Source organism: Lactuca serriola, chromosome 6 (assembly GCF_051521515.1).
Source record: "Lactuca serriola cultivar US96UC23 chromosome 6, Lser_US96UC23_V15, whole genome shotgun sequence".
Lineage (NCBI taxonomy): Eukaryota > Viridiplantae > Streptophyta > Magnoliopsida > Asterales > Asteraceae > Lactuca > Lactuca serriola.
This window is the reverse complement of record NC_136413.1, coordinates 188,063,015-188,079,438: the sequence shown is the minus strand read 5'-3', so window position 1 is coordinate 188,079,438 and position 16,424 is coordinate 188,063,015. Positions and strand designations below refer to the sequence as shown.

Sequence of the window (16,424 nt, the reverse complement as noted above, 5' to 3'; positions counted from 1 at the left end):
TAGCATCACATTTCTTTGTGTGAGTGAATGAAAGTTGTATGTTACTATGTCCCAATAAACATTTCAGCATCTACTTGCAAAAATATAGTGGGGCCATTTTCTAATGTTTTTTTTATCCCGTCACGAATGAAAGTTAAATGTGACTATATGTGCATAACATTACATTTATGTGAGTATCACTGTATGCATGTTGTTGTTTCAGATTAATTATTTATGCAGCAACCATACGATGTAATTTCCTTAGTTTAATAATTTTTATATCTTAATTATGGGACTATTTAAATATGATTTGCATAACCTTTATAGGAGCCATAGGGATATTTGGATGCAATCTTGCTAAGGAGGAGACCATTGTTGTTGTTTTGTCTGGTAAGATTATGTGACTTCATAACCAGCTTCATCAAAATGCGCTTCATTGGACTGATGTTTACTGGGTTTTTTTTGCATATCTAAGAACAAAAATAGTAAAATAGGCCAATGTCTTCTCATTTTAATGTTTATCTTTATGTAATTTGGATACTTTTTTCCGCAAAGGGCAATGTCCTTCATTTTTATTATTTCAAACATCAAAATTATAAAAGGGCGGATTGCAGAAAACAGCAACATACTTAACTGTGACTACCAATTAAGACAATCTACTATACATGTACACAAAAACAACGTCTTCCAACCCCCGCAACGCGGGGAGAACGCATCTAGTTACCATTGTACAAGGGTAGATTTTATTATTATTATTATTTTAATTTGTCTATTCCTATTTTTTATGTAGATTAGATGGTGTGTTTTTGTTGTTAGAAAAATATAGATGAACCCATATTTTTTACATCAGCAAATTTATCTGTATCATTTTTAACTGAAACATGATCATCGACAAAACCATACCTTCTGAATTGACAAATTGTCGTCCCTCTACAACATAACCATCGAAGAAACATTATTGATGTGTGAAATCTTTTATCGGCAATTACTTGCTATTTTTTCTACATTTTTTGGACCTAACATAATTGTAGCTCTTCTTTTAAAATTTGGGTATAACATGGAATCAGACAATGTGAAACATGATTACATAGAATCCTCTGATGAATGATTTCATAATCACATCGATTGTCACTATTCCCATGTTCAACCAATGTTTTTTATATTAAGATACACAACCTCCTAGTCATTTTTTGAACATGAACATATTTCAGCGTCTTGCTTTTATATATATATATATATATATATATATATATATATATATATATATATATATATATATATATATATATATATATATATATATATATATATATATCCTCCTTAATAAATGAATGTTTTTTTGCCACATGTCAATCTTTCATTAGTTTTAACACTTGTCATTTTGTGGTATTTTTAAAATAAATATATCCACTTGTCAATATTTGGTTTGTTTTAATTCTTGACATATATGAAATTCTCCTTATACTTATATATGTAAAATATTAAATATCATATATATGATATTAACTTGCAATAAATACGTTTCTTCTTTTCTTATTTTAAAGTTGTATATTAAAAATATTTTCTATTTAAACTTTAATGTTTAATTTTTTTTTTAAATCAACCCGTGTAATACACGGGTTTCACACCTAGTCCTCCTTAATAAATGAAGGTTTTTTTGCCACATGTCAATCTCTCATGAGTTTTGACACTTGTCATTTTGTGATATTTTTGAAGTAAATATTATCCATTTGTCAATTTTTGGTTTGTTACAATTTTTAAAATTAAAGTCAGATATTTATATATGTAAAGTATTAAATATAATATATATGATATTAAATTGCAATAAATACGTTTATTCCATTTTTATTTTAAAATTGTATATTAAAAAATATTTTCTATTTACACTTTAATTTAATGTTTAATTTTTTTTAAATCAGCCCGTGTAATACACGGGTCTCACATCTAGTATATATATATATATATATATATATATATATATATATATATATATATATATATATATAGGGTAAAGTGAATATACCTAACAACCTTATATAAGCTTAGGTACCTAACCTCATCAAACTACGTCATTTTGCATTAATTTTTCATTGCAATCATCCAAGGTTCTTAAACTTCATCCCTAAACTTGATTTACTTCAAAAAAAATTGCAAATTCATCATTATATTTCTCCTACATCCTTTCATTTGTAGCGGTAGGATATGAAGCCCATCATGTGGTATTCGGTAGAAAGACGTGATGTAAAAGAAAGATATTGGTGAAAGTCCAAAGATTTTGGAAGTAATCAAGTTATGGGGTTGAAGTTTAAGAACCTTAGACAATTACAATGTAAATATGATACAAATCAATGTACTATTATGGAGTTAGGTACCTAAACTTATATAAGGTTGTTAGGTATATTCACTTTACCCATATATATATATATATATATATATATATATATATATATATATATATATATATATATATATATATATATATATATTAACAAGACTTCGTAAATTTTCTTCGATTTCTTACCATAACAAACTGAAACTGGATAATTTTCCCTTTTTCTTACGAGCAATTTAAACAAAAAAGAAAGGATGGTCTTCGCATTTTTTTAAAAATATTATCCTCATGTACAAACCCGTTTATAATCTTATATTAACAGATTAACACAATATAACTTTTTATAATCTTTTGTAACATATAATGTTTGCATTATATATTTTATTCATTTATTTTGTAATTTTCTTGTATTTTTTTTAAACGGTTGTGTTGATTATGCCCCTATACTTTAAGATTGATAACCTTATACTGAACTGGTTATAGAATAATAAAGAGAGAATCTTTTTGGACTTATGTTTTACTAATAAAACTCTAGAAATGGAATTCTATGAACTAACGCAAATACATAGATGAAGAAAAGGACCACCGACTGACTCCTAACCACAGTTGTACCCTTGTAAGTTTCCGAATATGCTAAACCAACATCACATGCAATTTGTCCACTCACACATATTTCCTAACCTTGGTCATAATCCATTTATGCTCAAATCAACCATCCTTACAACTACACTACCCATTTTTGGAACGTTGAACGGGTTTTATGAAGAAATTTAACTTTTTATCAGCATATACAAAACATCAAATAATTCATAAATAATAATAATAATAATAATAATAATAATAATAATGTTCTGTCATTCGCAAAATACACAATGCCTGATAAATATTTCACATGAAAGTCAAGTCATACAATTAAGAAGAAGATTAATGTTACAAAAAGATCAACTAAACGTATGAAACATTTACTTTAACCCATACACAATGTGGATGTCACATGTATATTTTTGTTGACATGGGGGTCATGTGTACCTGATTTGTTGACGTTGATTCAAATGATTAATTTACGAGTTTATTGCGCAACAATCACTGAGTTATTTAATGTACAATAAATGATTAAAAAAAAAGTGTTAGAAATTATATAAAATTTTGTATTCGCCGCCTTCCTACGTTACTAATGGAATATTGTCTAACTAAGAGGTGTTAATACACCTACCTTAACACTTTCATCCTTCATATTTACCATATTTGTCCTCTAGACCTTGTTCTTAAAATTTTCACACACAGGCTCCTAACTTTCCTTTTATTTTTTATGACATATTTTTTTTATAGAACAAAGCCTTTATAATAAAAAATTTACATTGGCGTAACGGGTAAACGGATAACAAATTATACTGCTAACTGCCTAACCATATTTGGATAACAAAACTAATTCTTTTAAAAACCATATTCGTAGATCAAGGAGTCATAACATTACTATGTGTGATCCGCTAAACTCTATTGAAGAGCTTCACAATATTTGATACAAGAAAACCAAAACGTGAAAGGTATACATGTATGTTGATTTTTCATACACACTTTCTCATGCCTTGTCATTTTGCATGAGAAAGCTTTTAAAATAGTCTTTTTCACAGTGAAAACCTAAGTATCCAAGCCGACAAGAAGGAACCCCTATTAGATCGATACATACGTGTTTCTATCATATCCATCCAAAAACAAAAATGTCGGCTAGTATAAGTGTTGACATTCCTTCCATCGGGTCAATCAAAAAGTTCACAAGTCTTTGTTTTTTTGCATAAACTTTGATGCGCCTAAATATGTCAAAGAAAAACGTCCCTAACCAAATCATATTGGTAATTGAAATATGGTAACTCTCTACAATGTATTGCTTGTTTCCCAAAGAGTCCAAGCATGTAAACTCAAAAAGTATAAATGTGTGTTGATTTTTCATGTATGCTTTCTCATGTTTTGTCATTTTGCATAAGATATTTTTAAAACAACCTACCTCATAGAAAACCTAAGTCCCAAAGCCCACAAAAGAAGAAACCCTTGTTAGATCGACACATACATGTTTCCCTCAAACTCATTCAAAAACTAAAATGTCGGTTGTCTAAGTGTTGACCTTCGTTCTATCGGGGCAGTCAAAAAGTTTATAAATGTTTATTTTTCAAAAGCTAAGACACGACTAAATATGTCAGAAAGAATGTCCCTAACGAAATCGTGTTGATACTTGAAATATGATATTTTTCTACAATGTATTGTATGCTTTCCAAATAATCCAAACATGTTAAAGCGACAAACATGACTCGTCAATGGAAAATAATAAATTAACATAAACCCGTTTGCTAAAATTAAACTTTACACATTGAGGTCCCAAAATACTTTTTAACTGAATAAATAATAATTAAATTGAGTAAACAAGTGATGTGATACAACATGATGATCCTTAAATTTCAAAGGAAATATACAAAATAAATTCAAGTATCTACATGAAATAGGGATAGAGATAGTTTGGACCGGATCCGGTTTACGAACGCACTTTTTTTGGCAAGAGTAAGATACAGGGAATACACATATAGTATATGTAGGGGTGGGGAGGGGTCTAATGGCGTGAAGAAGAGAAAGCCAATGACGTTTGGGAAAGCGAAATAAAAAAGAGATCCAACTTCCAAGATCATGTTGAAGAAGAGCCACCGTTACACTTCCTCCCTCTAATTATACTGTTTTTGGTTTGCTGTTTCACTTCTTCTCCTCATTCATTCTCGATACAAATATATATGTTAATCGAAAAATTGGGGGCTCTTTTGTTGTTTTGATTTGGATCTGAGCTGGGTTATTGAAAAACCCGATCTGGGTTTGTCTATTCGCAACGTGTAATGGAGGAAACCAGATTGTGCTCATGGACCGTCTTTCGATCCATTTTCGCCATATTTCAGTGGTGGAGTTTCAATGTTGCTGTCATCATCATGAACAAATGGATCTTTCAGGCATGTATCTTTCTATGATCTATTCGTATTTTAGCTATTGTTGAATTTCCTTGCACGTATGTAACTCCAGACCTATAAATTCAATTCATGCTCCCTGTTCCACTACTATACCCTATCTTGCTACTTGTATATATCTAACTTATAATACCACATATCATCAATCTGTAACCATTCTGGTTCCAAATTAAACTAAAACTCTATCGATTTACCGTTTAATTTTTCTGAAATCCTGTATCAATTTCTTCCAGAAACTTGATTTCAAGTTCCCTTTGACGGTATCATGTGTACACTTCATATGCTCATCTATTGGGGCGTATGTTATGATCAAAGTGCTGAAGGTTAAACCACTAATCTCAGTTGAACCTGAAGATCGCTGGAGAAGAATCTTCCCAATGTCGTTTGTGTTTTGTATCAATATAGTTTTGGGGAATGTCAGCTTACGTTACATCCCAGTTTCATTTATGCAAACAATCAAATCATTTACCCCTGCAACAACAGGTTATAAAATATCTCCCTTTCGTGCTTTTATATATAATCGCAAATTTACAATATAAATATGAGCTGCATTTACAGTTGCATTCAATGCTAAATCATTTAGAACAGTGATTTTGCAGTGGATGGTTTGGAGAAAGTACTTTGACTGGAGAATTTGGGCTTCCCTTGTTCCAATTGTTGGAGGGATTCTTCTTACTTCTGTTACTGAACTTAGCTTCAATGCCTTTGGTTTTTGTGCTGCTTTATTTGGGTGTCTTGCCACTTCTACAAAAACCATTCTTGCAGAATCTTTGCTTCATGGCTATAAGTTTGACAGGTGTCCTTCCTTCATCATATTTTTTATATATATCCAGTCTAATACATGTCAAACACAGTCAGTTAATATTTACTGTCTGTAATTTTTTTTTTTTTTTTTAATTTTGACCTCAGCATAAACACGGTGTACTACATGGCACCATTTGCAACGATGATTTTAGCAGTACCTGCATTGCTTCTAGAAGGAGCAGGAGTTATTGCATGGATCCAAACAAGCCCTAATCTTCTTTCATCATTCATCATAATTATAGGGTCAGGAGTCATGGCTTTTTGCCTTAACTTCTCTATATTTTATGTCATCCATTCAACTACAGCTGTCACTTTCAATGTCGCCGGAAATCTTAAGGTATTATCATATCTTCAATCCACTTCACATTTTTCTTTCAGAAGAAAAAGAACACAGTTCCTTTATTTGTGTATCATAGCATCCTACTTTCATTTGAATAATAGTATTTGCTATAACTGCATCATTGTTTTCATTTTTTTTTTTTGTAAAGGTGGCATTTGCAGTTGCATTTTCATGGATGATATTTAAAAACCCGATTTCGCCCATGAACGCGTTTGGATGTGGGGTAACGCTTGTGGGGTGCACGTTTTACGGGTATGTGAGACACAGGCTGGCGAATCAACTACCGGGAACACCGCGTACGCCGCGGACCCCGCGTTCTCGTTTGGAAATGGCGCCACTTGTAAACGATAAAATAGATGATAAAGTTTAGTTTTTGTTTCATTGGTATTTTACTTATTACTACTATTTAGATAAAAAAAAATTATTATTATTATTATTATTTACTGGAGTCGTTATATTATTCAGATGTTAGTACGGGAACTAGTGATGATTGATGATGACACAAGGGCAGGTTTATGTGTTTTGCCTTTGAAACACTTTATATGATTAGTATGTGTTCAGGAGGATATGATATAATTTTGTTCAGTATTATGTGTTTTATTACTTTTTAGTGACTTGATGTTGTTCTATGAAAAGTATTCAGATTAAGTATAATGTGGAGTGTGTGTATGTATGTATGTATGTATATATGCAGGGCTATGGACATTAAATCTTTAACTTAGGCAGTTTTGCGGTTTTGTTACATGTGACAATTTTTTTGTTGGTTAATGCCCAAAGTTTTGTGAAATGTTTTTTTCATTTTTGTCTTTGTGAAATGTAATAACAAGTTTTCATGGACAAAAAAGATAAAATTTAACAAATTTTAGGACTTTCATGTCAAAATTAAAAAACATACTTGGGATAAAAATATAAAAGATTTGTAACAAGAGCAAAAATATGTACTCCCTCTGTTCCAAAATTATTGTTTGTAGACAAAAACACATAGATTAATAAAGCATTAATTACCACTAACTTTATACAATTTTATCTATACTTTGTATTTAATGTTTCGTTAAATATTTAGTTGGTTAAATAATAATAATGAGGAGGTATGTTGGTAAAATGTTACTTATTTTTAGAATTGGAATATTATTTTAGATAAACAAAAAAAGAAATACGGACTATAATTATGGGAAGGAGTATTTTTTTATTTGACAAACTTAATACATTAATAAACAGAATATGTGCTGTTCAAAAAAATAAACAGAATATGTCTTTATCACAAAACCAATAAAACTTGGGCTTTAATTTCAAAAAGCCCGTGTATGTATATATAAAGGATTAATTGTTAAAAGCCCATTTCTTGAGGAGGTTAGGCCCAATCAAGAAATCTATTTCCACTGGTACATAATAATCATCATGAGTCATGACTACCAAAAATAAGAAAATCTATTTCAACCCAAACAAAACCAAAATATAAATAAAAGATAAAAGATTTAATTAAAAAATATATATGGTAGCTTGGTAATACACGGATCTAAATTAGTTGCACTGCCACGATTTGTGTTGATTTGGTCAAATAGTCCACTTGTCGACCATTGATTGTTAGATATAATTTAATTTTTTATGTAACTTTATCTTTTTATTAATTAGGTTTTTTTATTTTATAAAAAAAATTATTCTACATAAGAAATAATTATTGGCATATTTTTCATATATATTTTTGTATATTTTATAACTTTAAAATAAAAAATAATAAAAGTAAATATTAGTTTACTTTTAAATAACATAAATTGTTTACATATTATATTATATAATCTTAAGAATTTATAGAAAAAAAATGGATCGGACTGGATGGGTTTGTTTGTAAATAAACTGATAAAAAATAAAAACGATTGGATTATGTATATAAAAAAATTGTTTAATACAAGCTGGATGAGTTTGTTGGTAAATAACTAAATATAGTACAAAGCCCAATAAACCAACTTGGTAAAAGATATATCCAATAAAAGAATCTGACATTTTTGCTTTCATTCCTCATTTTAACAAAAGTTCATCAAAATGGCCATAGTTGGTAATTACTTATAACAATCGAACTCCATATATAGGGTTTTTGTCTTTGTTTCCTGCTAATTATCAATGATAATAATTATTTTCTTTTTTTTTTGTTTTTTTCTCGTCATTTCAACAGAAAATATGATTTTATATCATTGAACACTATGAACAAATTCAAAACTCGTCAACATAGTCAAATACTCATGTAGAAATTCAAAATTACAGGGATAGTCCGAACCGTTAAGAATTTAAAAAAAAAAAAAAAAAAAAGTTCTAATAAAAAAAGAGTTTGAAACTAGAAAACATGTTCATATTTTGACCTGTTTCAAAGATGCTGTAATTTCTCATACTTTTTTTTAAAATCAATAGTCACGTTGTTGTAGCCATTTTAGGAAGGAAAAAAAAGGTCCTTTTAATGAATATCCCAAAAGCATAACAAACCATTTTTTAAGGTTGCAAGTAGAATACGAGTGGAGTCTTCTTGTGTGAAGAAAAAAATATCTATATCCATAAAGTGGGCACAAGTAGATGGGGCCCATGCCCATTGGTCGACTACTACTACTAGGGTTAGGGCATGCGTGTAGTAAATACCAAAAATTGTTTATATTTTTGCTCCACCGAAATTCAAAACTGTACGTTTTGACTTTTATGCTCGTATTCTTGTATAAATAATAAATAATCCATAAATGGTTTTGTTCTTTCAAAGTTAATCCCCAAACATTAATTTTTTACATTTTGGATAGTTAAAATTTATAGAAAACTTGACCAATCAACCAGAATTATTTTTCTCTTTTTCTCCCCTACCGCCTAATTATGGAAAAAGGAATTAGCAGAAATGTGGATTTATATAGTTATCTGAACTTCCAAGATTTACAATTCGACCCCCAAGGTTTCAATTCTTTCAGTGAACTACATCTAAAAAGAGACCTCAAAAATCAAGTCTGGCTTTCCAATGGGTTAACAAATGCATAGTGATCACATAACATCCACTAGGCTGCATCGGTAAATCGGATTGTGCCGCTATGCTAGGACGAACCAATAAGTTTTACAGAATGAGTCAACTCGCTTAGTCGAATCAAGTAACTCTTTTAATATTATTTATATTAGTAATACGACGTGGTTGAGCCAAAATTATGGTCCGATTGGTCTTGTTAGATTGTTAGACACAATTGTTTTGCAAAACTATACCCAATTACATGGCATATATGGGACTGGAGTTACATGGTCCAGACTCCAGACGCACTTAATTGCATGACTCATCCAGCCTCAAGTATGCAAAAGAGACTTTGGCTTTGTTTTGCTTTGCATGGCCTTACTTTGCTTTGCATGACTTGGCTTTGCTTGACATACAATCAAGACAAGCATGTACATCACACCCATATATTTATATTCCTTATATATACACGTTAAATCACATTATATATATATATATATATATATATATATATATATATATATATATATATATATATATATATATTTGTGTGTGTGTGTGTTGCGATATGAGTTTTAGCCACCGTGTCTTCTGTGTTGGATACGGATCAGAGATCTAGAGGTGGTGCCGTCAGTGAGTTTCTGGAGAGATACCTAAGCTACAGTCACAACAAAGTCATTAGAGTTGCCCTAGGGACTGTGTCCCGGGAGCAAACTCCGCCGATCAAGTTAGATCGGTTGGTAGAGATGAGATAGTTATCCCCATCCGGATAGAACTATCTTGGTGTGTTGGGTGTGTGTTTTGTCATGGAGGCTCTAGGTTAGAGAAAGTGACTAGAAGCTTATTAGGAGCTCTTGGGATTCAGATCCCTCCTCAAGGAGGAGATCATGTTTTATTTATGTGGGACAATTAGATCAAGGGAGAGTTAGGTAAGGCATTGGGCCAGCCCAACTCAGACCCAACTAGCAAGGAGTTGGGGAAGACTGAAGAGGGCCCGGGCGCCAAACGAATGTCAGGCGCGGGAGCCAGACAAGGCTGGAAGGCAAACGTCAGGTGCGAGCGCCGGACAAGGCTAACAGGCGAGCGTCAGGAGAGCGCCATGCCTTAACGTCTGGGTCATGCTAATGGACCATATGTCAACAATATATATATATATATATATATATATATATATATATATATATATATATATATATATATATATATATATATATATAGGTAAAGATCCATTGAGAACTCATATGTAACGTCCCAAAATATGGTCCCAAAAATTTTATTTTTAAAAATAGATAAAATAGTATTTCCAAATATCATACATACATCTCAACAAAACCAATGTATCAAATGTCATAAAAATCAGAATAAAATATATATGTGAAATCCCAATGGTGTGTGCGGTGGAGTCAACACGAGTTCTTCCCTTTGCAACCGGAAGTACCTGAAACATAAACTGAAAACAGTAAGCACAAAGCTTAGTAAGTTCCCCAAACTACCCAATATCATACATAATAAATCACATACAGGGTCCCCGCCCGACATCGGGCCCCGCCTGGCATCGATCCTACTCGATTTACATATTTTTTATTCTCAGGTGTCGCCTGTCACTGGGCCTCCCCCGCTATACACATACAATCAATATCACATAATCTTGTTAACACATATAATGACACTAGCATATATTCCAGTCCTTAGGCCTCGCCTGGTATCGAGATCCGTCCGGTATACAAAGTAACACATAACACATGCAAGGGTCACGTAGACTCCTAGCATCCTAACATAAACAAGAAGGGTCGACATTGGTGCCTTCGACCCACTAAACCCTGTAAGAAAACTCACCTCAAATGTTGAATCTCACAGAAATAAATCCCTAGTTGCTGCCCTGACTACTCCTCGAGCTATCGGTACAAATTAACACCCAATCAATAATTGGGTTCCAATCAATATCCAATAATCCATACTTGGGGTAAAATGACTATTTTACCCCTGGCCTAATTTCATCCATGACTAAGGCCCAAATCCACAATATAAAAGGCCCAACACTAAATAATCTTCCAAGGCCCACTTATGGCCTAATTTTCTAAATTTGGCCCAAACCCCTCTAACGGCGTTACCTTAAAGCCCAATAATTTCCTTAGTTCAAAAGCCTATTTTCAGATGGCCCACTAAGGCCCAAAGCAACTAGGTCCATGAAATGGCCTAAAGATGCAAAACCCATTCTGATTGAGTACGCAGGACGTACTCAGCTGTACATTGCGCGTACACGCTTGATGGCTTGTACGTTACACATACAGACTTGTACGCCCAACGCACTCCTCTATTAAGTCAACTTTTGCCATTAAGCACTTAATGCTTAGCCCAAAGGTCCAAACCCTGTATCGCTTGAAAGAGACCGAATAGGAGGCCATCACCCATATATGCTAGGCAGTATGTGATTTATATGTATATGCTAGGGTATTATGTGGTAGTGGTAGGGGTGAAATAGTCCCCGATTATCGGTTGAACGAGACCGAAGAGGAGGCCAGCACCCAGATATAATGATGTCAAAAAGTTCCGTGGGGGCCCCGTCCCGTATGGGGGCATTTGTTGAAAAAAATCGGGGACGGGGGCGGGTGTAGGGGCAAGGTTAACCCCCGTTTTAATTTCGGGGACGGGGGTGGGGTTGGTAGTTCCGTCCCGAAACCCCCGTGGGGGTCCCCGTTAATAAATTATATAAATTGACATATATTAATTATATAAATATAATAAACATTAAAATGATTTTTACGTACAAAAATACAACAAAAAACATGTTTTTAAGTTGTTTGTAAAATGTAAAATTATGTTATAAATATCTATTTGTTATCTAAAAAATAGTTTCTTTTAGCCCAAACAAGAACTTCTTTTAGCCCAAATAAGGTAGCCCAAAATCAATCGGGGGCGGGGGAACGAGCGCGGGGGCGGGGGTCATAAGGGGAATTCGGGGGCGGGGGCGAGGGTGGAAAGGATGGAGATTTCGGGGGCGGGAGCGGGGGCGGGGGAACAGGAAAATCTTGGGGCTAGGGGCGGGGGATGCAAACCCCGTCCCGTTTGCCCCCGTTGACATCCCTACCCAGATATGCTAGACAGTTACCGGTTGAAAGAGACCGAAGGGGTAGGCCAGCACCCAGATATGCTAGGTAGTTACCGGTTGAAAGAGACCGAAGGGGAGTCCAGCACCCATATATGCTAGACGTTATGTTATTATATAGTATGTGGTATTATGGGGGAACTCATAAGTTTTGTGCTTACAGTTTTCAGTTTCGGTTTCAGATACCTCCTCTTTGAAGGGAGAGGATCCGGCATGATCGCATAGCATCACACCACATTTTCCGCACCAGAGATCTTTGGGATTTATACTCTGATGATGTTTTACCATGACATGTTTTGAATATTGATACACTGGTTTTTTGATATGAGTGATACTGTAATTGTTTTTAGACAATTGGTTTTATAATTGTTTAATTTAAAAAATGAAATTTTTGGTCTCAAATTTTGGGTAGGGATGTCAAAAAGTCCCGTGGGACCCCGTTCCCGTAGGGGTCCCGTCCCGTTTGGGGGAATTTTTTTAAAAAAAATCGTGGGCGGGGACGGGGGCCGAGGCAAGGTTAACCCCCGTTTTAATTTCGTGGGTGGGGGCGGGGGTAGGCAATCTTGTCCCGAAACCCCATGGGGACCCCATTAATAAATTACGTAAATATTTACATATACTAATTATATAAATATAATAAACAAAATCATGATTTCGAGCTTCCAAAATTCATCAAAAAAACATGTTTTTGAGTTGTTAGTATAATGTTTTTAAGATGTCATAACTTTTTTATTTTTAATATATAAAATTCTGCTATAAATAATTATTTGTTACCTAAAAAATAGCTTATTTTAGCTTAAATTGCAACTTCTTTTATCCCAAAAAAATTTATCCGAAAATAAATTGGAGGCGGGGGAATGGGGCCGGGGCGGGGGTAATAAAGGGGATTCGGGGGCGGGGACGAGGGTAGGAAGGCTGAACATTCCGGGGGCGGGGACGGGGGAACAGAGAAATTTTCGGGGCAGGGGCGGGGGATGTATTCCCGGTCCCGTTTGCCCCCGTTGACATCTAAAAGGTTGAGAACGCAAGAACAATTCTGGACCAATCATTTTATAAGGGTATATTAGTAATTGCGTATTTAATTTAAATTATAACAAATCTTAATCTTCTAAATTTTATCAATATTAATTACAGTTACTTAAAATAATAGATTAACCGAATTTTATTTTAATTTTTATTAATTTTTTGTTAAAAAAATTTGTTTTTTTAAATTTATCATTCATAAGATATTATTAGTTATAAATGAGTAAAGCAGGTTTGTAATTATAAAACTATAAAGTTGTAATCGTAAATGAATACAACACAATTTATAGATAAAAATTTTTATTTATAAAAATAATAAAAAAAATAAGTTGTATTTATTATTAAACTTTGTTATATTCATAAATAAACTTTCTAAAGATTGAGTTTATACATTTATATACTTATACTCATAAATACGTATGCCAATACTAGTTTTATACATTTAGACATGATTATATTCATTAACCCACTCCAAATGAATATATTCATAAATGAATATGTCAATACTAGTTTCATACACTTATACATGATTATATTCAACGATGATTAAACCACTCCAAAAGAATATATATATATATATATATATATATATATATATATATATATATATATATATATATTTCACTAAATGCTTAAAAAAACCACTATATTATTTTTTAGTAAACTAAAACCCTTATTTTTTTTTTCTAAAATTCTTATTTAAGGTTTTTTGAGCTTAGAAAAACCTACTCTATTTTCATGAAAGGATTAAAAAAAATCACTATATTAGTTTTTTAGTGCATTTAAACCCTCATAATTTTAAAGTTTTTTTAATCTAATGAATTGTAACAATAGAAACGTTAAGAATCGAGTACCTAACATTTTTGGCTATCTAGGATTTACCGAGCTCTATGCCTTAAATGATACATTTTAAAAAATATAAGGTTTTTAACGTACAAAAAAAATAATATAGTGGTTTTTTTAAGACTTTGATGAAAATATGTTGGGTTTTTATAAGATTATCCATATATATATATATATATATATATATATATATATATATATATATATATATATATATATATATAGAGAGAGAGAGAGAGAGAGAGAGAGAGAGAGAGAAATTCATCAATATGTCGGTCATTTTCTTAAATCGGTTGCAACCTCCTTTTTCTCTTTGGATAAAAATGGCTACTTGTGTAACGAGCACCATTGATACCAAAAAAGTGATAGTATTCTTTTTTTCTTTGATAAATACCCAAAAAATGCCAATAACATGTAAATACAATAATAAGATCAAGAAAATATTAAAATGAATGATTAGTAGAAAAATAATGTGGTGTTATAATCATAAATGATATGATTATAATCGATTTTCTAATCATTTATATTGTGATAGTTATAATTATAAATGATTACTATCGGTGTCTTCTAATAATATGTACAACCATATTTACAATCATAAATGATTATAACTTTATAACAATCATTAGCTATATAACTTTATAACTATCATCACCTGTCATTTACAAACTAATCAATTCCTTTTAGTTCATCGTGATAATCATATATGCATAAGCCAATACCTGAGTACAAAGCGACACAATATCAGCAAATCATGAAAGAACCTGTGGGGGAATTGTCTTCATGATGTCTGCTTTAACCATTTCATCCAACGATTCACTGTCATGAAGTCTGGAAGAAGCCATTGCACTAGCGAACACACCTGGCGATATTTACAATCATAAGCGATTATAATGAACACGATTGACGATGACTCGCCCGCCATCATCAAAGAAAAATAGAATGAGATTGAATGCTTAAAGCACATGGGAAGGTAGATAATTCGTGTATTAGAAAGTATGAAGAAAGTGGCAGTAACAAGAAAACTCGATCGAAAGGGCTTACCCTCTTCTCTAGACACGCCTCCTGAGATCGGAAAATCACCAAAGAACTTGAAAAATTCCTGATCGCCGGAGACTTGAGGTTTCTGTGTCGATTTCGTCGCCGATTACCGGAGCCATTGTGGCCACTAGAAAACATACTACACACCGAGCACGACTGAAATCAGTCAGACTGTCACCTTACTGGAGGCGAGACCCAACTCTCCTTCCTCGTCAATTCCATTCATTTTTCTTTCGATAGAGGAGGTCTAAAAGCCGACAACCCTAGAATGTTGAAAGGTTTGGTTCTCACGAATGGAGGAGACATTGGATGGAGGCGTATTTTCATCTTCGGTTGGTTAAAAACCTAATTTAATTAGTGTGAGAAAGAGAGAGAGAGAGAGAGAGAGAGAGAGAGAGAGAGTGAGTGAGAGAGAGAGAGAGAGATAGAGAAAGAAAGAAAGAAAGAAAGAAAGAAAGAAAGAATGACACCATGACCAAAATTATTAAGTTGATTTTATGGAACCATAAAAATGGAAATTTCATTACTATCCTTCAGACCCTTAAATGTAAATTTAATAATTACAATTTGGTTCCACAATTTTTGTAATATACATAAATGACACATTAATATGAACATTTGATTTTAAGATTTAAATGACTCAGATCTGTTCTCGCGTTCTCAACCTTTTGGTGTTCTCAATTGATCCTACTCAAATATATATATATATATATATATATATATATATATATATATATATATATATATAGAGAGAGAGAGAGAGAGAGAAAGAGAGAGAGAGAGGATCAAATGTAAACACTTAAAAGCTTGATAACGCGATAACAGTTCTGGACCAATCATTTTATAAGGGTAATTAGTAACTTTATATTTATATGAAATTACAACATATTAATATACACCATGACCAAAATTATTAAGCTGATTTTATGGAACCATAAAAATGGAAATTTCATTACTACCCTTAAGACCATTAAATGTAAATTTAATAA

The 16,424-nt window shown here is 32.4% G+C and overlaps 1 protein-coding gene across 2 annotated transcripts; it reads left to right on the top strand.

Moving 5' to 3' along the window:
* The first annotated feature begins 4,876 nt into the window (after window positions 1–4,876).
* LOC145057586 (UDP-galactose transporter 1-like) lies at window positions 4,877–7,068 on the top strand. Of its 2 annotated transcripts, XM_079005452.1 has the most exons (6): window positions 4,877–5,295; window positions 5,544–5,793; window positions 5,899–6,106; window positions 6,220–6,451; window positions 6,603–6,838; window positions 6,920–7,068. In XM_079005452.1, exons 1-5 carry the CDS (start codon window positions 5,185–5,187, stop codon window positions 6,822–6,824), a joined length of 1,023 nt encoding a protein of 340 aa, XP_078861578.1. In that variant the 5' UTR covers window positions 4,877–5,184; the 3' UTR covers window positions 6,825–6,838; window positions 6,920–7,068. The 2 variants fall into 2 exon arrangements, with proteins under 2 accessions (XP_078861578.1, XP_078861577.1); XM_079005451.1 differs by having other exon boundaries at window positions 6,603–7,068.
* Window positions 7,069–16,424: the final 9,356 nt, after the last annotated feature.

Coding starts and splice junctions, on each gene's coding strand:
- LOC145057586 (XM_079005452.1), top strand. CDS start 5,185: ATGGAGGAAACCAGATTGTGCTCATGGACCGTCTTTCGATCCATTTTC. Junction 5,296..5,543: donor TGAACAAATGGATCTTTCAG/GCATGTATCTTT, acceptor AATTTCTTCCAG/AAACTTGATTTCAAGTTCCC. Junction 6,452..6,602: donor ATGTCGCCGGAAATCTTAAG/GTATTATCATAT, acceptor TTTTTTGTAAAG/GTGGCATTTGCAGTTGCATT.